This window comes from Aspergillus brunneoviolaceus (assembly GCF_003184695.1).
Source record: "Aspergillus brunneoviolaceus CBS 621.78 unplaced genomic scaffold BO95scaffold_23, whole genome shotgun sequence".
NCBI classification, from domain to species: Eukaryota; Fungi; Ascomycota; class Eurotiomycetes; order Eurotiales; family Aspergillaceae; genus Aspergillus; species Aspergillus brunneoviolaceus.
In genome coordinates this window covers 267,320-288,395 of record NW_020290753.1, presented here as the reverse complement: position 1 = coordinate 288,395, position 21,076 = coordinate 267,320, and the positions used below count along the sequence as shown (strand labels likewise).

The 21,076-nt window shown below is 52.2% G+C and overlaps 12 protein-coding genes across 12 annotated transcripts; 4 read left to right on the top strand and 8 right to left on the bottom strand.

Moving 5' to 3' along the window:
• Positions 1–273: 273 nt before the first annotated feature.
• Positions 274–914, bottom strand: BO95DRAFT_319604 (putative aminotransferase; the record flags this gene model as incomplete). Its single annotated transcript, XM_025581776.1, has 2 exons — positions 274–558; positions 636–914. Coding segments are annotated over 2 exons (564 nt in total), but the record flags the coding sequence as incomplete, so codon positions are not given.
• A 186-nt stretch (positions 915–1,100) lies between these two features.
• BO95DRAFT_462439 (uncharacterized protein) lies at positions 1,101–1,433 on the top strand (the record flags this gene model as incomplete). The annotated part of the gene is made up of 1 exon (XM_025588914.1): positions 1,101–1,433. The coding sequence occupies one exon, from the start codon at positions 1,101–1,103 to the stop codon at positions 1,431–1,433; it is 333 nt and encodes a 110-aa protein (XP_025443631.1).
• A 1,257-nt stretch (positions 1,434–2,690) lies between these two features.
• Positions 2,691–3,602, bottom strand: BO95DRAFT_441550 (uncharacterized protein). The gene is made up of 2 exons (XM_025586201.1): positions 3,198–3,602; positions 2,691–3,060 (listed from the first exon to the last, which is right to left on the bottom strand). The coding sequence occupies exons 1-2, from the start codon at positions 3,526–3,528 to the stop codon at positions 2,726–2,728; spliced, it is 666 nt and encodes a 221-aa protein (XP_025443630.1). The 5' UTR covers positions 3,529–3,602; the 3' UTR covers positions 2,691–2,725.
• Positions 3,603–3,705: 103 nt separating this feature from the next.
• On the bottom strand, positions 3,706–4,384 carry BO95DRAFT_91013 (uncharacterized protein). Its single transcript, XM_025592325.1, has 3 exons — positions 4,289–4,384; positions 3,982–4,206; positions 3,706–3,900 (listed from the first exon to the last, which is right to left on the bottom strand). The coding sequence occupies exons 1-3, from the start codon at positions 4,318–4,320 to the stop codon at positions 3,864–3,866; spliced, it is 294 nt and encodes a 97-aa protein (XP_025443629.1). The 5' UTR covers positions 4,321–4,384; the 3' UTR covers positions 3,706–3,863.
• On the bottom strand, positions 3,922–5,322 carry BO95DRAFT_441549 (uncharacterized protein). Its single transcript, XM_025586200.1, has 2 exons — positions 5,233–5,322; positions 3,922–5,141 (listed from the first exon to the last, which is right to left on the bottom strand). The coding sequence occupies exon 2, from the start codon at positions 5,085–5,087 to the stop codon at positions 4,359–4,361; it is 729 nt and encodes a 242-aa protein (XP_025443628.1). The 5' UTR covers positions 5,088–5,141; positions 5,233–5,322; the 3' UTR covers positions 3,922–4,358.
• A 780-nt stretch (positions 5,323–6,102) lies between these two features.
• BO95DRAFT_441548 (uncharacterized protein) lies at positions 6,103–7,028 on the bottom strand. The gene is made up of 2 exons (XM_025586199.1): positions 6,543–7,028; positions 6,103–6,486 (listed from the first exon to the last, which is right to left on the bottom strand). Exons 1-2 carry the CDS (start codon positions 6,955–6,957, stop codon positions 6,350–6,352), a joined length of 552 nt encoding a protein of 183 aa, XP_025443627.1. The 5' UTR covers positions 6,958–7,028; the 3' UTR covers positions 6,103–6,349.
• Positions 7,029–7,358: 330 nt separating this feature from the next.
• On the bottom strand, positions 7,359–9,191 carry BO95DRAFT_441546 (retropepsin-like aspartic protease). Its single transcript, XM_025586198.1, has 2 exons — positions 8,800–9,191; positions 7,359–8,732 (listed from the first exon to the last, which is right to left on the bottom strand). Exon 2 carries the CDS (start codon positions 8,710–8,712, stop codon positions 7,816–7,818), a length of 897 nt encoding a protein of 298 aa, XP_025443626.1. The 5' UTR covers positions 8,713–8,732; positions 8,800–9,191; the 3' UTR covers positions 7,359–7,815.
• A 1,538-nt stretch (positions 9,192–10,729) lies between these two features.
• Positions 10,730–11,680, top strand: BO95DRAFT_90793 (uncharacterized protein). Its single transcript, XM_025592324.1, has 2 exons — positions 10,730–10,933; positions 11,014–11,680. Exons 1-2 carry the CDS (start codon positions 10,883–10,885, stop codon positions 11,530–11,532), a joined length of 570 nt encoding a protein of 189 aa, XP_025443625.1. The 5' UTR covers positions 10,730–10,882; the 3' UTR covers positions 11,533–11,680.
• Positions 11,681–11,770: 90 nt separating this feature from the next.
• On the bottom strand, positions 11,771–13,123 carry BO95DRAFT_462434 (uncharacterized protein; the record flags this gene model as incomplete). The annotated part of the gene is made up of 2 exons (XM_025588913.1): positions 11,771–12,934; positions 13,028–13,123. 2 exons carry the CDS (start codon positions 13,121–13,123, stop codon positions 11,771–11,773), a joined length of 1,260 nt encoding a protein of 419 aa, XP_025443624.1.
• Positions 13,124–13,881: 758 nt separating this feature from the next.
• BO95DRAFT_513387 (uncharacterized protein) lies at positions 13,882–16,653 on the top strand. The gene is made up of 5 exons (XM_025591607.1): positions 13,882–13,987; positions 14,050–14,286; positions 14,365–14,548; positions 14,634–15,686; positions 15,763–16,653. Exons 1-5 carry the CDS (start codon positions 13,904–13,906, stop codon positions 16,362–16,364), a joined length of 2,160 nt encoding a protein of 719 aa, XP_025443623.1. The 5' UTR covers positions 13,882–13,903; the 3' UTR covers positions 16,365–16,653.
• An 889-nt stretch (positions 16,654–17,542) lies between these two features.
• BO95DRAFT_359878 (putative short chain oxidoreductase/dehydrogenase) lies at positions 17,543–18,532 on the bottom strand (the record flags this gene model as incomplete). Its single annotated transcript, XM_025582462.1, has 3 exons — positions 17,543–17,931; positions 18,002–18,183; positions 18,240–18,532. 3 exons carry the CDS (start codon positions 18,530–18,532, stop codon positions 17,543–17,545), a joined length of 864 nt encoding a protein of 287 aa, XP_025443622.1.
• A 1,431-nt stretch (positions 18,533–19,963) lies between these two features.
• Positions 19,964–21,029, top strand: BO95DRAFT_472590 (DUF3425 domain-containing protein; the record flags this gene model as incomplete). The annotated part of the gene is made up of 3 exons (XM_025589664.1): positions 19,964–20,006; positions 20,057–20,200; positions 20,392–21,029. The coding sequence occupies 3 exons, from the start codon at positions 19,964–19,966 to the stop codon at positions 21,027–21,029; spliced, it is 825 nt and encodes a 274-aa protein (XP_025443621.1).
• Positions 21,030–21,076: the final 47 nt, after the last annotated feature.

The window sequence follows — 21,076 nt, the reverse complement described above, 5'->3', positions numbered from 1 at the left end:
ACTCCACCGCCGTCTTTTCTCAACAGAATTATGCACATAAAGCTGAGCCCTAGAATTCCCGACTAATGATCTGCATAAAGCATTAGTCCTCGGCCCTGTCGACCACGCCTTCACTAGCTCGTTATCGAGGCCATCCATGTCTCCCTTTTTCGCCCTTTCACTCTCTCTGTCTTCTACCCCATAGGCTTATTCCAAGAATAGAGTTCAGACAAGGACTTAATCCACACCTTCGGGGACATCACGAAATGACTTCACTGAGACTTCTACTCGGGCACGGATGTATTTTTTGAGTCCACAGAGCCGTTCCTTCGCCAACTCAAGCAGCCCATCCTCCTTACAAACCGCGAACCGGAGATAATTCTCCCCAAGATGCGCATTCCCCTCACTATAAAACACCGACGGTGGAATCGCGGCAACCCCAAACTCCCGGATCAGAAACCAGCACAGGTGAAAGTCGCGCCGTCGAGTGGCAATCCACGGCGGGAAAGAGTCAGTGTCCGGAATCTGCACCGACGACAAGTCCGCGAGGACAAAGTATCCGCCTTCGGGGCGTGTATACTACTCACCCAGATTGCCAGAGTCAGCCTTAGAATCTAAAGTCGAACTGGGAGACTGGATGAGGGGGTAGACGCAACCGGAATCCTCAGCTCATCCCAGACTTCGCAGAAACACCGGATCTTCCGCTGCATCTGATCACGGCTTTCCTCCCAGAATCCCATTTCTGCTGCCCAGGTGTAGGCGATGGCGACGGCCTCCTGGAGCGGGGACGCCGTGCTGTAACAGATCTTAGTGTGGATGGCGGCTACTGCATTAGTCAGGGGTGGCGGTCCCACTAGATACCCGATTTTCCAGCCGGTGGCGTGGAGAGATTTGCCGGCGGAGCCAACTGTCAACGTACGGCTGTAGAGGGCGGGCACGTTTCCTGGCGAGTCTCAACCGGCCGCCGTATGTGAGTCCGCGCCTGCGCCAGGTGCAGTGGCCGGAATATCTGGTGAACATTGCCTTCTTCCTTGGGATTTTGTCGCGCGAGGCGCTGCATCAGTGTCTGGATGAGGTCAGAGGTGCAACGAGGGAGGAGGCTGTAGAAATCGTGCTTCCTCATGTCGATCAAAACGCGGATGGTTGAGTTAGGGCTGGATGACAGGAGTCTTGCGAGGTGGATTGACGTGGCGTTTAGCCTACAGGAGATTGGCAGGGAGTATCAGCCGGGCGGGACGGTGGCGCATATGGATGTTTTCCACTGCGAGCCCTTGGACTTCTTGAATGTGGGTAAAGAGGAGTGGTTGCGGCGGCTGGCGGGTTGGGAGGAGTTTGCAAGGGAGGAGAGCGAGTACTATGAGGTTCCGGGCGAGCATCACTCAGTTTTAGGAGTAGCACATGTTCAGCGATTCTTTGTTAGGCTGGTCGAGGCCCTGGCTGCACGTGGGCTTTAGACAGCAGGGCAGTCCATTTTGTGAGTATATTGATTGATGGTGGTATTGATTGATGGTGGTTGTTCGTTGAATCGATTATTCTAACAGTATGAGGAGTAAAACCTGTCAACGTGAAGGTAGGCGAATCCGCATTATGGGGAAGAAACCCGGAACCGCCATGCATGTTCTACACATACATAAACGTGGGGCAAAGAGTGAACGCAGTGCATCGCAGGTGGGTCTCAAGGTGGGTACGAGAGTGGGGCACCCATAACCCCTTGATTCTGTCGAACGACAAGGACTATATGTGCATTGATGACAGGCAGGCTTAAATGATCGCATGGCAGTCTTGATTGGCGTCAATATTAGAGAAGGGTGGACTAATTATGAACACAAATGAGCAGGCTGAGCAGCCTCTACCCTGTTCTCTGGGGAGGAGAAAATCGTATCTAATGCAAAAGAGGTTGCGGCTTCCACATGGCGATAATATAATGGTGACGCTACATCAAAATGATTAACAATGTCGTCACATGGGCAACCAATGCCACGAGGTGAGTGTGGCGGGTGGAATGTGGCTAGTGAAGTCCAGCGCTCCGTCTAGGGGCCGTGCCCGTCTTGTGGCAGTGGCCGCGCTCATTTCGCTGTGGTACTATTTAATATGTGACAGTCTGGCGCACGGCTCTAGCAATTTGGCATCAGAATTTTCCCAAACCATGAATTCACTAGTCGAGTATACCTATAACAACAAAGTCAAGCTTGAAACAAAACCACCAATCGAGCCATAGTTTCTTCCGAACACACTCCTACATGGTCGCATTTAATTTCCACTCCCGTTCCCATTCGTAATCATGGCCACCTGCACCGCCGCAAATCTATCACAGAACAAAAGGTCAGCAAATCACTCTCCCACCCACCCACAAAATAGAAAAGAGAAATAATTGCCAAAGGCCAAACCCTAAAGGCTCCCAAGCCTCCAAGCAATGATAGAATCCCGAGGTATGAGGAAGGCAACTTACGCCGTCGCCGTCGCAAAGATATCCACCTTTCTCGCCTTCACCATCAGCCCCATAACGAGGACAAACACCATATTGTAGACGAAGATCGTCACCAGCCGCGCAACCGTATCCCGCAGGAAGTGCAGCACAATCATGGACGAGGCCGGCAGAAACCCCGCAATCAGCAGGCTGGCCACGTAGGTGCGGCTCTTGATGGTGCGGTTGTTGTAGTACCAGACGTCGGTGGCGTGGTTTCTTCGATTCTGTTTTGGGATTCATTAAGGTTTTGCTTGGGGTACAGTTGAAACATGGGATGTGTCATTGTTCTTGTGGCCAGGTCGGTGATTTCTCCGATAAGGGGAAATGGTGTACCAGTTGGGGGTAGGGGTCACTTACTAGATCGTTCACCCCCCAGCGCCGATGGAACCAGGGAATGACGGATCGATACACCCAGCGCGTGAACGCATCGGCGCCCTCGTGGCGACTGCACAGGGCGATCAGGTCCGGCTCGTTCTCATGCCACTGGTACATGGGACGGAATTTCTGGTAGTGACTGGCTTCTTCGCGCAGGAGCCAATCCTTGAAGACCTCAAGGTCGCTAGGGTCCGGGGCACTGAAGCGGAGGAGTTGCGCTTGTTGGAGGAGGGCTTCATCTGCTCCATACTCAGCTTTTGTCAATTGCTATAGTAGCAAGGAGTCTTGGGCTAAACAAAAGCCCCAGTAGCAGCTCCCCCCTCCTTCGATCTTGAACAAAGACAGACGGGAAACGGCAAGTGAACCAGGATCATACTATATTCCCTCAACAGCGCCCGCGCCTCCAGGACCTTCCGCCACTGCGACGGATATTCCTCCTCGGATTGATCTAGCGACTCCTGCAGCCGCCACACGGAGAACGCGTAGGCGCGCTTCTCGTCCGAGCTGGACCGGTGGTCTCTCTGGACACATTCGTCCAGCTCCGTCTGCAGGTATACCAGCTCCGCCTGGAGGTACAGAAGGTTCTTGGCGTTGAGCTTGGCAAACCGCCGGAAGATGCTGGATCCCGGGTCCAGGGCCATCAGGGTGGCGAGTTTGTCGTATCCCGGGGTGGTGGTTTGGTGGGTTGGGAGGGGCGGGCGAGTCATTTTTTTCTTTTGCTTTCGCCTCTTCTATGTAGCTGAATGGTTGTGTTTGCTTCAGATATTTTGTCTGCTCTCAGAGTATCTATGCAGAAATATTAGCGATGTTGAAAGGTGCCGGCTTCACTGGGCAGCTCTCTAAAGGAGAGCTCTTGGTTAAATACAGGCAGCACGAGGCGGAGCAGGCACTTTATTCCTCATGTGATTGGCTTTTCGACATCATTGCAGACGGATCTCTGCCTAGGGCTAGCTGCCTAGACTGCGATGACTACGATGAGGCTCTGGTGATGCAAAGGCCGAGTTCGAGGCCAGATCAGTTGGTACTGTTTTTGGGGGAGTGTCTACTCTGCTCTATGGCCTATGGAATTGTTGGACGGCCTGAATAGGAGCCAACAGCGACTCGTTAGAAGGGTTCACAAGACTCATTCATTCTGATTAAACGGGAGGAGGACTCGATACATTGTCGTCTTATCAATGCCCAGCCCTACCACCCCCGCTCCTTCTATCATGATTTCCAGATTCGCCCACACTGTCAGCCTGCCAAGTGATGGCACATTCAGTCCCCTGTATCCTCCTCGCAGAAGCAAATGTAGCGAAGGCTGGAACTCTCGCGCTATCACGCGAGAGAGCGCACACAGAAACAAAAATATCCATCCATATCCACAACCCTCTCCTCTCACTAGCCTGCGGATTGCTAAGTTAGACCTCACTATATCTCCTCTCAAACCCGGCCAGCCTAACATATACCACAACGGAAAAAAACAACATTTGAAACGAACAAGAAGCCGAACCACCCATTCTATCCAGCAAAACAGACCACACAACGAAATCCCTGATCACCGCACTTCTGAGGCTCGCAATCTCTTCGCCACTGCCGAATCCATCCTCTCCAGCTCCAGGTGGCGGATCGTAGGCCTCCCCAACACAAAATCCGCATCGAGATCGCGGACCACATGGAACGTCGTGCGATGCGTCTGGCGCTGGCCGCAAAACGACCACTCCACTTCCGCCGTTCCTACCGGTTTGAGGTCCGGATAGCCCGGAATCGCCGTGAGTGCGGCTCCGTAGTAGGGCTGGATCGGAGCGCCGAGCCGGCGACACGTCTCGTCGCACATGATGTCCACGTCCACGTTGAAGGGGAGTACCATCTGGCGACGGAGGCGGGTTGTCCCGTCGGGGGACTGGACGATGATGGCGTAGACATAGTCGTACCGCGCAAGTGCGTGCTGTTCGGTTTCCGAGTGTTGGATTCGGTCGTCGGATATGAGGGCGTAGTTCAATGGCTTCGTGCGATGTTCAGCTTCTGGATTCTGTAGATGTCGTGGTACTGATGGTTCTTCTATCGGGGTTTGCTGTTGCTTTTGCTTCTGCCGCCGCGGTGTATGTTGATACGCCGGCAATGAATCGGTCCTGACACTCGAATACTCCGGCGGTAACGTCTCGCGTCGTGCGGCTTGGGACTTCTCCCATTGCGCCGAGGAGCGCCGCTCCGTGGACGGCCTTGTGTCCCGGTTGCGAGGACGTCGACCGCGACATAGAGCAGCAAGCGGGACTAAGAGGTTCATGTTGCAGTTATAACAGGATGATGGCTGCGATGGATCACTTGCTATGCGATGTGCCTAATATCCCTCCGCGCCGTCAGCTCACTCAATGTTCGTTCAAATGTATTCCTTCTAGTAGGAGAAAGGACTAGGGTGTTTCGACACATACAGAGTCATCTTGTCCATCCCTCGTGCGGCTGCATCGGTTCCATAGCCCTGGTGACGCGCATTAGCAGTATAAGCCACGATTGTTCTCTGCCTAGCAAGCGCTCCAAAATTTGAGATATGGTGTCACAATCCAAGATAGGGGAAAACCAAAACCACTTACGAGAAATGATCCTAGGCATGTCAGTTCAGTTTGAGCCTCAATGGATAACTACAAGGCTTTTTTTTTGAAGATTTCCGGAGTAGGTGGGCGGGGAGGGGGCTGTAGAAATCAGCCTGACGGGTATGTGGTGGACACACAGGATGAGAATGAGGGGCATCGAGGTTCGCTGTCTGATGAACTTTTCTCTTTGGAGGACAACTTGCATGTTCCTGCTTATTGGCTGGGTGGTGTGATGTGTGGCCACATCCTCGAACCTACTGGGTACTATCTATGTGTAGGAATAGTCGCCGAATGTACACCAGCTATTTTGGGGCCAATGCGCCATCTAGCTGACAGCCACAGGTAGGCTACTCCCGTGTGTCGCTTTTGTCGCCCAGAAGTCTGCTTGCAATCTGTGGACTTGTAGCTGAATTCATCTAGTCATCCCAGTACTACCTTCGGCCCATGCACTCAGCCTCGCGCTAGCAAGTGCGGGCGGGTAGTGAGTGGTGGGTTTGGCTTACACGAGTGAACACGGCGTGCACTTGTCAGATGCAACATTGTCATTTGACAGGCTGCGCATGGGCCGTTTGCCACCTACGGTAAATTGCAGTTGGAAATATTGTAACCCGTATGGGTAACCCGATGAACTCCAGTGCGTTGCGGTCCAAGCAAGGGCAAAACTGAGACTTAACTCCATGGTCCTTTAGTGCAGAAGCTGAGAGTAAATTGGTCAAAATGTCTCAAAAGACGTACAGTACTGAGAAGATCACACAAACAGGACGAGAATGAAAAGAGAAGGGGAACACGAATAGCAAAAAGCAAAACGAAACCAAAGACAGGGAGATAATCAAGGCAGGACAATTGTGACGCTCCTCCCACGGACTACCCAGAGGAGTAATGGAACTAATGCTGTCACTGTGCTGCACCTTGTGAGGGTTGGCTCCTTTCTTTCCCCCCACCTCTGTCCGCATCAACTCTACGCAGATGCCGCTGGCTTCGCAGCCGCTGGCTTCGGCCCAGTAGACTTCTTCTGACTTTCTCGCTTTTGCCTCTCCTCCTCCTCTGCATTCTTCTTGATCGCTTCCTGGATCTTCTCCTGTGTGGTTTTTGCGGCTGGGATATAGAGGGTCAACGGTGTCCGTGGGAGGAATGCGGGTGCATCGCCGTACCTTGGGTCTGAGGAGCCAATGCTATCGGCCACATCAATGGGTTCCGCGTGTCCCACGCCTGTAAACTCAGATCACAGTCGCTTCCGATGATGATATGCACCTTGGTGGGATATTCCCGGTCTACAATCCCTGCAGCTTCATCGACGGGAATGTAAAAGTCTCTCTCGTTGCTGGCTGCGGTGCGATGGAGCCAGAAGTGCAAGCGGATCGAGTCGCGGACCGCGAATGGCCTGCCGGTAGGTGATTGCACAGCGATCTCGTCGGAGCGCTGCTGAATTGGAAATGCCGGAGGCAGGCGGGAAAGTCCATGCGGGGTCAGGATGTTCACCGCCAGCTCGGTTGATATGGCCGCTTGGAGCAGTAGTTGCACGCCATCCGGTGCTGCGCACCGGACTTCTACAATGCTTGATTGCATTCGAGATAGCGGAGAAAAAGTCTCTGTGACCAGTCTGAAAGGTTTCAGCGACGGTTGCAAGATAGACAATTTGTCGTGGTAGTGCGAGGGTTCCTAGGCAAGAATTGCTTCACCAAGACAGCTCGATGGCAGGACAAACTGCCTGTTATATTTGCTGTCCGACCTGGGGAACCCCATTGCCCAGGGCAATCACAAACATTCACCGCCATCATTGATTTTCCAAGAGCCGCAGGTGCGTAGTGCTGCATGGTGGAGGGAAAAAGGCTACACGAGGCTGAAGCAAATGGTAGCATCAAACCACCCTACCACTGTTAGACACATTTGCAGACAGCGTCACTATCTTATAGAAAGAATATCCTAGAGTCATAGTGACTAGTCATAACTTGTACTTTAGATAAATAAGAATAAGCAAGCAAACAAAGCACCGGATACATGCTAAGCATGCAACGATCCTGGGCCGGTCGGAAACAGCAGGAACAACTTCAAAGTTGGGATAACAAACAGCAGGAAAAGCAAAGGGTGGAAGTTGCTGGTTGTGGGTCTCAAAACAATTCTAAATCAGCATTATGCCCACCCCACCGTTTGCCATCTATGTTTTATTCTCTTTGAACCCCAAGGTTCCAAACACCAACCACAGTAAAATGCACGAATAAAAACTGAAAAAAAAATCTCCTCGGGAGGAGAGAAGTGAGTTGCATCAATGGAAGTAGGACAGGGCGAGGAAATGGACGTAGTGCATGAGACGTGTCACTGCCCGCACCTCAACGCGGATAGGACATATGATATATGCGCTGCATGCGTGCCCTTCTTTCTGTGCACCCTCCGCCGCCTCTCCGTCTTTCTAAGTATATTAACCCCTCAAAGGCGCCGAAGAACACGTCGTGGAATCTCGGTGTGCTTTCTGAGAAGTCCATATTGTTTGATCGTCGGTTGGCCAATAACCACGTCGAACTCTTCAATGTCCACTACATAAAAGTCCGTGGTGTACGTACGAGCCGTTGCCGCAAAGTACCAGTCAACATCCCGCACAATTCCAAGAACAGAGATCTTGTAGTTGTTCAGTGTGGATCCGAGGGGTAGTAACACGAGGTTGCAGGGCTCTAGTATCAGCTTCGCTTGCTCTTGGATACTCTTCTTCATAATACTCGCTCTTGCCTGGCTATCCAGCGCGGCCAGAACCTCGATCGTGATGTTGGGATCGGCCGTTACCACTGTTGCTGTCGGAGTGAAGAAGTCGTCATCGTCATCATCATCATCATCATCATCATCATCACCACTGGACACTTCAGGGGCTTCAGGACCGCCTTGGGCTGGAATTGGCTCCAAGGGGAGTGGTAGTGGGATGATAATTTCTTTCTCACTCCTCTCGCTGCTCTCAAGATGTGCATTCCCCAAGCTGAGCGGACCTTGAATCTCGCTCATGGCTTTTTGTGTTGACTGACTTGATGTATGATCGATCCGACAGGCAGGAACGGTGTTGTTCTCAGCACAGGTGTAGTGTACGGTGACCGTGCTTGGTGTCCCGCTCGCGACCGATGAATCCACTCCCGCAGCAGCCACAATTGCTTCACCCATGTTTTCAATCACCGTCGAAGGGAGAGCTATCCCCGGCCCATGGCTTGTAGGAGCATGTGTGGAGGAAGGTGGATCAGAAGGCTTGTTTGCGGATGCTCGAGGACCCCAATGGGGAAAGGATTGAACAATCGACCGGAAGAAAGCCCAAGGTCGTCGCCAGCGACGGCGACCTTTTACCATGGTTACTGCCGGGGGACTCACTGTTAGGATCGAAATGGTTAGAACAATGGATCTGAACGTCAAGCGAAGGACCAGCTAGTGAATTACATTCTGATCGACCGTAAGGTGTTGAGAAACCAACCATCGAACTTTGGCGTAATCAAGTATAGCAGGCAGAGCGTAGGCTCAGGCAGAGAGCTGCTTATGGCGGAGTAGATTTGTTGGAAAGAAGATGAATAGAGAGAGAAGATGAACAGAGTAAAAATGAGTGGGGAGTATCAGAAAGAGTGAAAGATGGGTGACTGGACGTTGGTGAAGGAAAAGAAGGCACAGGCGGGGAAAGTAGAGGCAGGAGTCCACGACACAGACAAAACGAAATGCTCTTCAGAACGGGTGCACGTTCTCGGCACCGCCTTTTCAGAAAAGCTGTGCTCTGTGAAAAACCGACAAAATGATCTTCTGGCAGAGTACGAGATAAGTCGTAGCTTGGAGAAAATGAGGGTAAGGCGGAGCAAGTCCTTAAGCCAAATGAAAGAGGGAGACCAATCCAGTGGCCCCAAGCGACACCTTGCCAAACTGGTGCATCCAGGACATTCTCATTATCACGACTAGCCTCAAGTCATGTTGGAGTGTAATAGGAAGCACTTTCCAAATTGCATACGAAGCCCAGCTGTAAAAGTATGGGAAGACGACCACTAGTAGCCAAGTTGATGTGTTTTGTAGTCCCTATGCTGCACCGCTCCGCGCTTCTACACATAGCAATCTGCTGCACTACAGAGCAAAGCGTGAGATAAGCTACCAGAACTTTTCCAAACTCTCTACACACATAGAGCGGAACCGGAGCCAGACCCAGTCCACGAGTCTCCCCACGAGCGAGCCCAGTGGCTGAAGAGAAAGGTGAGAGGGTAGAATTATGCTGAGAATGGGCTGGTCATCCTGTTATGATGACATCGCCGATGGCCGATTGCACAGCCACAAACCAGAGATTACGTGCTATGCGTGAGGTGAGCGCACCACTGAAAGCGTGGAAATATGCGATTACACAACCTTTGTCAGCCATTCACACCTATTTCCCCAATGATAGTACTCTATAGGTGGCAGGGGAAAGAAGAGCGCCCGTGTGGAAGTTGGGCATTAGCGGAAAATAGTCACCGGCGCCTGGCTCAAAATAGCAGAGAATCTCCCACCTCCGCGTTGCGCGGCAAGATCTTCTCTTTGTCTCCCATCTCCGAAGATGCCCTAGGCGGTGCCAAACGTTTCAACTCAATGTTATTGTCACGATTATCTCTTCGGTCTTTGTTTTAATGCCAGTTCCTTTCAGGGTTGGCCTGACCAGAAGCTCATTTTGGCACCTATTATCGCACTGGGTCTTCACTAATTGAGTTGAGTCTAGTCTGGTAGTGCCTATCAGGTGCCCGTGTTCTCTATCCAAGTGTTCACTTACTCAATTGCCCCACGTTGATCAAACGCTTGATTCTGTTTCTGAACACCGCCACTGACTTTCCTTCCCCAGATCCTTTTCAATTATAGGGCGCCAGTAAATGAAGACGTCACAGGGGAATCTGACGAAGCAAGACCCCTTTCACTGCCACACCAGACTATAGCTATACTGTAATACCATCCGTGGTTTCAGATCTTTGAAGGCCGAACTACAATAATGCAGCATGCATGGCTCATCATTACTCCCTTGCAGCTGTCAGTTTAACTGGAGCGGGGCAGTTGGGTCCGTAGTGCACGTGCCGTGCCCCATCCGTGGCAGCTTGATAAACCTCCGGTATCGCTCCAACCACGCAACACCAGTCCTGCGAGTGTTCAAAATTATCGTATGCCAGGTGTTTGATATCTCAACATCGCGATTGCAGGGCTTTGGACGATATATCTTCATGATAGTCAGCAATCGTAACCCGCCAGTGAGTCTCTATTTGGCCGCGGAGAGAGAGAGGGTATTGCCGGTCAAGGCCCGGACCGAGCCGTCAGGGGCAGACTCCGCCCAGATCTTGTCGAACCAAACATCAACATATATAAACACGGCGGCATGTTAGTAGTGATTACCATCTGCGCTCGTGCGGACGCTGTGTCCGAGCATTGCTGAGTCGAGAGTTGCTGAAGGCGAAGTGAAGCTTCTTCCTCAAACGCGCGATACCGAGACGGGCTCAATGAGGCACTGCTTCCGGTCGCCCGGGATCTGGCTATGTACCCGAAGGAGGACTTGCAGTGGGCGGACAATCATATCAAACTTCCAGTTAGTCCTCTGCTTCCTCTCAACCCCAGCCTTCATGGCTCTCAACACATGGAGGATTGCTAAGGAGTCCATCCTCGCAGAACGTGATTTGCTTGGCAGTAGATCGCTATGGTCATGCACTATCAATAATTAGAGGCTTGCATAAGTTCCCCGGTGAACGTTCTAGCTCGGGAGACGTTTTACCACTATCTTATAAGATTTGCAACCGACCACATCATATCGTGATTCTGTCGTTAGATCAACCTGACGTGCCAGTGCCAGGCCCCCCGAGTAAGTCGGAGAGAATCGATCATCTCGATATCAGCCATCCGCCATACGCCAACGACTATTCGTTGTCAACTGAAGAGATCATTACCGTGGTGGAACGACTCATGCGGGGGTCTGCAGTGGACATAGCAGTGGGTGGTCAGACTGCCTCGACGGAGACGGAGCACGAAAGCCAAGGGTGCAACCAGATAGAAGAGGAAGAAGAGCAGAATCCGGAAGAAAGAGGCCAGGGCCTTTCTAAACTCGAAGTCCTCAAACGTCTGTTCAAGGATGGGGTTGGGTGTTGTTGGATCCTTCACCACTACGTCCTACTGGTATTCCCATCGCTCTGAGCCCTTGTCGCCCCTCGCCTTTTCGGGTCTTGCCCCTCCCCCTTTTTTTTGTTTTGTTTCTGGTGGGAGGATAAATTTTCTGGAAATTTGACTTCTGCAGTAATGTTGGAAACATTTGATTCATGAAGTAAATTAACCATATCAAGCAAGCTGAATGGAATTGACTGCCCTGCTTGCTTACTTTGTAAAGGAAACTAACATCTAGCTAGCCGGGGTAAATCCCAGAAATAGACGACTATCACGGTGACCGGTAGTGTCGTGACCACGGGTCACCGCGCCATCTGTACCGCGAGTCGTAATTCGCACTAATCCATTTTTCGAGACCATTGCAGCGGTTGTCGTCGGAATCAAAGATCGATTCCGTCGACACCCCCGGAAAGTTGCCGCGGAGTTTGTTCCAGGCCTCGAACTGAACCTCGGGGAACGGACCGGTGCCATCCGGGAAGATGTCGGCCTCCTTGAAGCGCCAGGCAGACTCATTCATCGCCGGGTACGCTGCACAGTCGCTGTGAATACTCAGAACGGGGCAGTGGTCGATCACTGGCCAGCTGGGTGAAGGCTTCTTTGGCACGCTCCGCGACAGAACCATCGCTTTCCAACACTCCTGGAATAGCGGCTGAAACTCTGCCAGGCGGATCCAGGCGGGATCCAGATCTCGCAGGGTGAGCGCAGGCGTTTCAGTCAAAATCGGGTTCCGAAAACACTTCTGAAAGCCCCAGGGGAGGTTGTGATCTTTCTCACCACTGGGCCCATCCGTATGATCGGCCGCAGCAGCCGAGTAGAAGATGTTGGTGAGATCGTGCACCCACGTGGCACCTTTAAGCCAGTCTCTTGACCACATGCGACGTTGAGTTATCAAGTACAAATCTCGGTAGCAGAGGCGAACCAGAGCCTCCACCAGCCGCGCCGGACGCAACACCTTGATCTCATAGGAGTTTAGATCGGGGCAGTGCTCTGCAAGACGCGGGTCGGTTGTGACCAGATAAGTATCGTCATTCAAGGGAGGCCGTCCCAGCTTCGGAGACTTCAGGAGCGGGAAATAGTACTCATGGTAGAACAGGTTCAGGTCCACATGGCGCTCTTCCCCGGGGGCCGGCCGGAGATGGAAGACATGGGCGGGCAACCACCACCCTTCAAGCGGATCCCGCAACCGCAGGTCATAGAGGTATTTGCATGGAGATCCGTGATTGCCTTTACTATCTTTCTGGGACTTGAAATGGTCGGTACTCTGGGGCTTGTCGTCGAACCCGGCCTTGCGCAAGGCCTGGACCGCCTTTTTGGTGGCCCGGGCTTCAATAACTAGATCAACGGAGAGGATGCGGTTCTTACATCCGTATACCCGCCACATTCCATCATTGATCAGATAGCACGGGACATCATGTTGTTCCAGGAACGTGGCAATCTGGCAGATCAAGTACAGGTCCACAGATTAGCCGATATATCGAAACGGTTAACCCTAATCGGCAGTCTTCACTAACGCGTATTAATAAAAAACGGATTCCACCTCTGGTTTGAACCAGCTATCATAAAATCTCCAGACATAGACTGCAGAGTCCACGAGCTCCTGCTGCTTCTTGTTATAAATCGGCATCTCTGATTTTTGGTATAGTAAAGTCTGTGGAAATTTAGGGAACAACCACTCAAGTAATAACTTTTATAGGATGTTGAGACCTAGTATTTTGAGAAACAGAACAACTGATCCAGATTTTATCGACCCAGCAGTGAGCAGTGGTGGGGCCAAGGAGAGGCTGAGAATAATTGCCTGCAATTCCACTACTATACTCAGTCAGGTCGTGTACGATTGTCAGTGGAGACCTGATTACTCATTTCAGATCTGCCAGTTTTACGAGTGTGTACACATATCCATGATCGTTGCCGAAGGATCCACAAGTGGGTGGGTGTGGGGCAGATTTTGTGGGGAATTCCTGGGATGGAAAATCGTTCGGTTGCTGTGCCCTAATTGTCGCAATCATCCCGGGCGTGGCTGGGTGAACTTATCAGGCCAGTTATCCAATCTATTCTTATCATAGAATCACTTCCATACTATCACAGGGAAAAGTCCGGTGACTCACTACTAATATAGACACCCGACACGTGATAGACTAGGTACTGATTACTCGCACTTCCATCGGCTGACTTGATGGGGTGTGCTCCACTCCGCATGCTAACGAACGGCCTAGTCACCTAAGCCACAGCACAGTGCCTGAGCTAAGCTTTTCAATAGTCGGGTAATTCGGGTTGAACACCCATCGCACTAGCTTGCCTTGTCATCACTGAAAGCAGTCCACCGGCGGAGTTTAAATTCAATGGGTAGCCGCTGCCTCGTGCTCCTTCGCCGACTCCCGACACGTTGTCACTTGTTTGCCCCACCATGACTCCCACGCGGGAAGATATCGCCAAGTTCCTCACGATCGTCCCGCAGGCCAACGAAGGACAAGCTTTGTTGTACTTACAGGTAAGCTTTTCCCCTACTCAATCGCTTGCCTTTTTCCGATTCACGTTATTTATCATTGATAGGGAGCAAACACCCTCGAAGAGGCCGTCACCCAATTCTACGATGGTTCTCTCACACACGCCAACGGTGCCGCACCGGTCGACACCTCAAATTCCGTGAGCCAGGATCAGAGTGCCCAGCCCGATCATGCAGATCCTCTTCCTTCCTATCAAGCGGCCGTCGCAATGGGAGGCAACGAAGCCAGAGCCGTGCACACCAATTTGGTTATTGAGGCGGCGAAGCTCCGCGCGCGCGATGAGGTGTGTGCAGAGCCTCGTTCCCTTGGCCCTCTTTTTGTGTTGTTCGCACCTAACTCAGAAGTCTCTCTGCATCTATAGCAAGAGATGCAAAACCGACTGCAGCAGATTCAGTGGGACCATCAGATCTTCAACGACGAGATTGAACCGGAGCATGAGGCAAAGCACATGCTGACGTGCGCCTGCGACATCCACCAATACAAGACCCGCAAGCAGAACCGCGTGGCGGTGCTGAAGATGTGGTCCGAAGCCGTGATGTATCCCGGTGAGGCTCCAACCCACTACGTTCTCTTTTTCTGGGTGGTCGTTGTCGAGACGGGCGAACAACTGACATGCCAGAGGGGGAACAGGTGAGAAATACTACCACGACTGCTATTACTCCCAGCAGATATGGAACAACAACCCTTACGCCCGAATTATCACTCCGTATGGCCCCGTAGGTCGCGTACGCCAGAAGCCGGTAGCCCGATACCACGCCCGGTGGCTGGTGGAAACCATTCGTCTGAACTCCAGCCTCAATGCTACTGCGCAGAGGATTGCAAATCAGTACGAGCCGACAGAGAACATCTGGGAGGTGGAGGATGAGCCGGTGGCCGCCAACGACGGCGATGGCTCGGACACGGCGCACCATCGATCCGACTCGCTCAAACCGTCGATTTTGACCCAGATGCGCAGGTCATTGTCCCTCCGGTCGTCTGAGGAGCGGGAATCTACCAGGAAAGCGAAGCGGAGAGAAGAATATCGCGAGCTGCGCCACACAATATTGGCGGAGGAGGCGGGGCGATGGCCCGACCCCGAATCCCGCCGCATTGTCACCGAATACCAGGAACACCTAGGGTTGACGCAGCGCATTGCGGCCCTCCGTGTGCACCGCCCGATGCAGTATCTCCACCTCCTGCGCGCCGGCTACTTCGAGCCAATCCCGGTTGCGTGGGCAAAGCAGAACTCCAACCCACTCAAGTTTCGGATCGAAGCGGCCGAGGGATGGCGTGGAATTACACCCACCTGGCGCGGGTACGAAAATACGGCTGAGGAGCGGCTGTACTGGGTCCTGAATCATCGGGATGAGTCCACTAATGGGTCTGAACCGAGACAATGGCTCAAACCGGACGTGATATCCGCGCTCGAGATGGCGCGAACGCGCATGGCCACTGCTGTAGACCTGCCGCCCGTCTACGAGGCGCTGGACGATATCTGTCAGACGCAAACCCCCTCAGCCGTTGGCTACTCGCGCCAGGTGATGCCATCTCCATTGCGGGCTATCGATGCGCCTGAGTTGCCGACGGACAATACAATGATCCTCCTGGACGTGTCGGGTTCCATGGACTTTGACCCCGTGCGGCCGTCCTACGAGCAATATATGGTCACCCGCTATGAGCGGACAATGCAGCCCAAGAACAAAGGTATGTGCCCCCCCCCCTCCTCAATCCATGTAATGATATAAAAGTTTTTCCCTATCCTAATCTGCCCTCCACCCAGATGTCGCCAAAGCAGTGATCCGCCGCTTCACGGACGCGCTCGCCACCCATGACCAGAACCGCGAGGGCTACCAGCTGGTGACCTTCGCCAACAAAGCCGCCTACATGGGCTACATCAACCACCGGAACTTCGCTTCGGTGTGGAGCCAGATCACCGTGGGGGGCGGCACGCGCGTCATGGCGGGCTGGCAGCAGGTCAAGGACCTCCATTTCCAGCGGCACGCGGCGTTCGCGACCTACCACGCGGTATACGGATGGCAGGCCGGGCCCCAGATGCCGATCCTCCGGCTCCTGCTCCTGCTGGACGGGGAGGCGACCGACATGGATGAGTTCGAGCTGGAGCTGCTCAGCCTGTCTTGGGTCCACGTGACGATCTTCCTGATCGGGGCCGATGGGTGTCCGCATCACCACCGCCACGCCAACGAGCTCCAGCGCATCAGTGAGGTCAACCCGCACGTCGCGTTCGTCGACGCGCAGGGCAACACCCCGGAGCGGTATGTGACGCATGAGCTGTTGAAGCGGCATCTCGGGTACGAGGTGACCCTGTCGGAGTTTGAGGAGTGGGAGCGGCATGCTCCACCCGCGTATGAGACTCCTGTTTAGGAAGGGCTGGGTGCATATGTCATATGTAACTGATTATCTTCTTCTGGTTTCTTGACGACACACTTCCAGCATTGTGACCAAGACGATGGACGGGAGCGAGGCGAGGATGCCTTGGAGTATTGGCCGCGGATTAGGTAAACGAGGGGTTTATATTGAAGGGAGTCGAGGAAGACTTCTTTCGTTCTCCCAACTCACAAGATTTCCCTTGTCACGAAGCTTATTCCGTCATTCTTTCTATCAATATCACGGCTTTCGATTGTGTCATGCTTCTCAAGTACGTTATACTGCGATATATGAATTTAAGGTAATTAATGTTAATCCAAGTTCATCCAAAATCGGTCAACGTAGTGGAGCTTGCTATAGCTTCTAGCTATTTGGGCTCTAATTCAAGCAAGCGCTTGCTTTGTACGAAATGTTGAAACCAGGCGGTCGTAGGCCTTAGCTAAAGCTGAGCTTGATGGAGAGTTGGCTGGCTCTCGTTACCACTGCTTATTCAGTCTTGGAGACAGGAGTTTTCAGTGGCTGAATTATGTCGGCATCGAAACAAAGTTGACACGCCGTACCAAGAAAAGACAGACAGTGTGTAGATCAATCGAATACAGTCGTCAGTAGGGATCCAGGAGGGGCCTGTCTACAGACACAAATACAGAGCAGTTCGATAAATGATCCATCTTATGAGTCTCGCAAATATTACTCTAGCCGATGGAATCAGCGGGCTATCACTAGATTTCCTGTTATCTTAGAAGCTAAAGTTTATGGCGGTATTGACTACGAATGGGAGGGATTTTAGGGACAGGTATAGTTGACATTTGGATTGTGTAGAAAAATGAGATTACTATAGGGTAGGAAAGTTTGTTCTGAGAACCAAACGTATAAATAGCTACGGTTAGAACGCCAAGTTGCTCCTGTTTATGCTGGTAGCATGAATAAACTTGGCGTAGCACCCGCGAAGAGTGTCGGGCGCGTATAGCAAAGACATGCACCTTAGAGTTTGTGGAAGCTCAAACCTTAGCACTCTTGTTGCATCCAAGCATACTTAGAAACAATATTATCTTTTCCCGGGTTCGCAACCCACTCGATAATCCTAAATCCAGGATACTTCCAATTATCGCAAAAGCATTTTCATTCTGCCGTGTACAATACACACTCCGTGGCCGATCAGAAAACATTCCGCCTCTTCATTCATCATCGACATCAGTACTCAAAGCGATTTCCTTCATCTCCTCCAGGTTTTGCTTCACACTCTCCAACTTCTCCACCATGCGCGGGAAGCAATCAGTCCCCAGCGGCAGGCGAAGGAGATGCTCCTTACCCTGCCCCTGGCCCTGTAGTTGAATCACATCAAGGATCCGCTGGACCGCCTTTGATGGATCTCCGCTCTGCTTTCCCGCAAAAGTCTCCCATTTACCCATGGCAGCTGCCAGAGGTGTGTCCTTGTAGCCCTCATTTAGCCCAGCAGCGGGGGTCCTGTGTGATCCGATGAAGTTGGTCCGGAAAGCGCCCGGCTCCACTAGTAGGATACGGATATTGAATGGGTCGAGCTCGGTAGACAGGGCTTCAGACAGGGCTAAGTTTGAAAGGAGGTTAGCAGGACATCCCGACTTTTGGCAGCAAGACCGAGCTGGCCACTTACGTACCTTCGACAGCGAACTTGGTCATGGCATATGCCGCAGAGGATGGCCCGGCGGCAAAACCCGCAATGCTACTAATGTTGACGATGGTGCCCTGGCGTTGCGCCCTCATCAAGGGGAGCACGGCTTTGGTGACCCTGACCACACCGTAGACATTGGTCTGGAATTGAACGTCGAGCTCATCTTCGCTGTAATCTCTTAGCCCCATACACATGCCATCGGATTGCAATTTGTGCCCTCGTACCTAATATCCTCAATGCTACCCACGAGACCGTACCCGGCATTATTGATCACAACATCAATTCTACCGCCATGGTCTTGGATCGCTTGTGCCACTTGCAAAGTCGTCTGCTTGCTAGTCACGTCCAGGGGAAGCCATGTTCCACCCAAAGCTGTGATCTGGGGGTAGTCCTTGGCCGCTTTGGTCGGATTGCGAGCCGTGGCGATAACTCGATGACCGGCCTTCAGCGCCGCTTCAGCGAGGAGGGCCCCAAAGCCGGAGGATGCTCCAGTGATTAACCAAACTTGAGGGGCCATTGGGCTTGAGTTTGTTGCAATAGTGAGGTACATATATATTTGTAAAAGGAAAAACGAGATGGGAGCAGAAAATATGCACAAGTGCGTCCTCAGCTGTGCATGGTTCGATATTTATATCTGCCAGGCGATATGGATGGGAGCGATCACTCCTGAGTGTGGAATCGACGCCGTGTCATCGCGCCCGAGATAGCCGGTCATCGAGTCGAAGGTTGGTACGCTTCATTGCGGGTCTCCAATATACACCGTAGAGAAGAAGTTGAAAGAAGAACATGGGTGACAGGAACATATTCAATGCATGCCTAGCAAATCCTAGCGCTTAACTGTATCTTCTTGGCGTGTATTTTCTGATCGCATCACCGTTGCCACCCATGCTGGAATGTATTTGCTATCGTTGCCAATAGTTTGTCTAGAAGGCATTATACTCACTCACACCCTGTTTCGGCAGGTGCAAGGTGATCTTCATCCCATCTACCCATCAGGTACAATTGATTGACCGAGTATACTGCGGGCTATTGATCCATGTGAAGTAGGTGGAGCTCAAGCTACGTAGAATCAAACCTGACTACTCTAGAACCGGGGGCGGTCTTCCAGAGGTAGATGGTTTTGATGATGATCACGAAAAAAAAAAAATAAAAAAAAACAGGTTGATGGAATCAGATTTCGGTACTTCAATGACAATGATAGTGCTCTCTCAGAGTGATAAATACCAGATTCAGGGAAGAACATGCATTCTTGACTATGGTCACTGGATTAAAAGACCTTCAAGGTTTATAGTGTAACTAATGTCCACTTCTCTCGACTACCCTGAACTACAGTAATTTACATTAAGACTCACCGGCTAGCCGAGTTTTACCCGCATCAACTAGCCACTTTAGGCATAGACTTCGAGTGTCCAGGGTACCACGGATTCAACCTCGCGACCAAAATCTACGCAAGCCAATACGTCCGTTAACTCCGGCGGTGCTCATATACGAATCAGGACAGGTAGGCGGTCGCCGATACTTGAGTAAAATCAATATCTCCAGGCTACCTCTCCGGCCTTCAGGGGTGGATGTAGTCCAGAGAGCGTCCAGAGGGCCACGCCCAGAACTTTCCAAGCTTGATAACATCATTCCTGTTCAGAGATAAGAGGCTATCGCCAGAAGTGGTTAGATCTCCTGCAGGTGTATGACAGAGTGGATTCCACTAAGACAATTCAGGACTGATAAGGCCCCACTTCAAATGAACTGAGATTGCAGGCGAAGGCTATCGCTACTTTAGCTCTACGCTTGCACCACAGAGGTATATTCCCGCCCACTTCTATGTGCTCTTTCTTCCTGTTCTTCTTCATATACACGATAATTACAGCTTCTCTTGTCATCCGATTGCATATACGTCCGCAGCGACAATCGGCAACATTGACCGGTAGCAGGATGGCCCACAGCACCACCCATGGGTTTTCCATTCAGCGAGGAGATGACTCCTCTGGGACATCGTCAGCCAATAGAAAAATCCGCGTACAGAGAATCACCGCACGAATTCAAGAATGGCCCGAGGAAGATTGGTCGGGTATCGCAGACCTCAAATTGCGCAGGAGGTTGCAAAACCGGTTGAATCAGCGAGCGCGACGTAAGTCCTTGTGCGTGCAGAACACCCATAAGCCCCGACCCCCACCTTTGAGGGAAGAAGGTTTTGCAAGAGGCATGTAACTGAGCAAGTGAGTATCTGTGCAGGTCTCAAAAAAGTGGAAGGCCCTCAGTGTCTGCCGACTCGTCGGAGCGGCGACAGTGCCGATCCCTCATCTGCTGCGGAGCTGGGTTGCGCTCCCGTGGCGCCACCGTTGGCCTCTTACCCTGAACAGGCTGTACGTACGCTGTCAGATCATGAGGAAAGTACGGCTCTAGCTGCTCTGAGAAAAGTCGAAAACATCCACGTTCTCCACCCGGACATCAGTCACCCGGAGAGCGTGCTGCAGCACATAGAAGCGGTGGCGCGCAAGCAGCATCCGTCTGGAGACCCACGTTCCGACATGTTGCTCCATCTGATACAGTTCAATTTTACCAGAGGCCAACTCCAAACTATGAGGATCCTGGGTCTGACCTCAGAGCACATGGACGAGGATGCCATCTCGTTCTTCAACTTACCGGGACCATGGCCGCACGAGATGGTACAATCTCTCCCCGCCAGTCTCCAACCTACTCTAGTGCAGCGCACCGTAGTCCACCATCCGTGGCTCGACCTGCTTCCCCTCCCCGCGATGCGGGACAACCTGATTCTAGCGGGAGAGTCATATGACGAAACTAAGCTTTGCCTTGACATGAAGGGGCTTGGCAGCGTGCACGGCGAATATTCGGGGATCATCATCTGGAGTGATCCGTGGGATCCAAGCGGGTGGGAGATCACTGAGCCGTTTTCCCGCTCCTGGGAATGGGTTCTCCGGGGCTGCTGGGAGATCTTTCACTCGACCAACGCCTGGCGAGCGCGTCGCAATGAGGAAGCGCTTTTTCCTGTCACATAAGGTTAAAGACTCTATCTGCCTATACGTCATTCTAGCCCTATGAATTG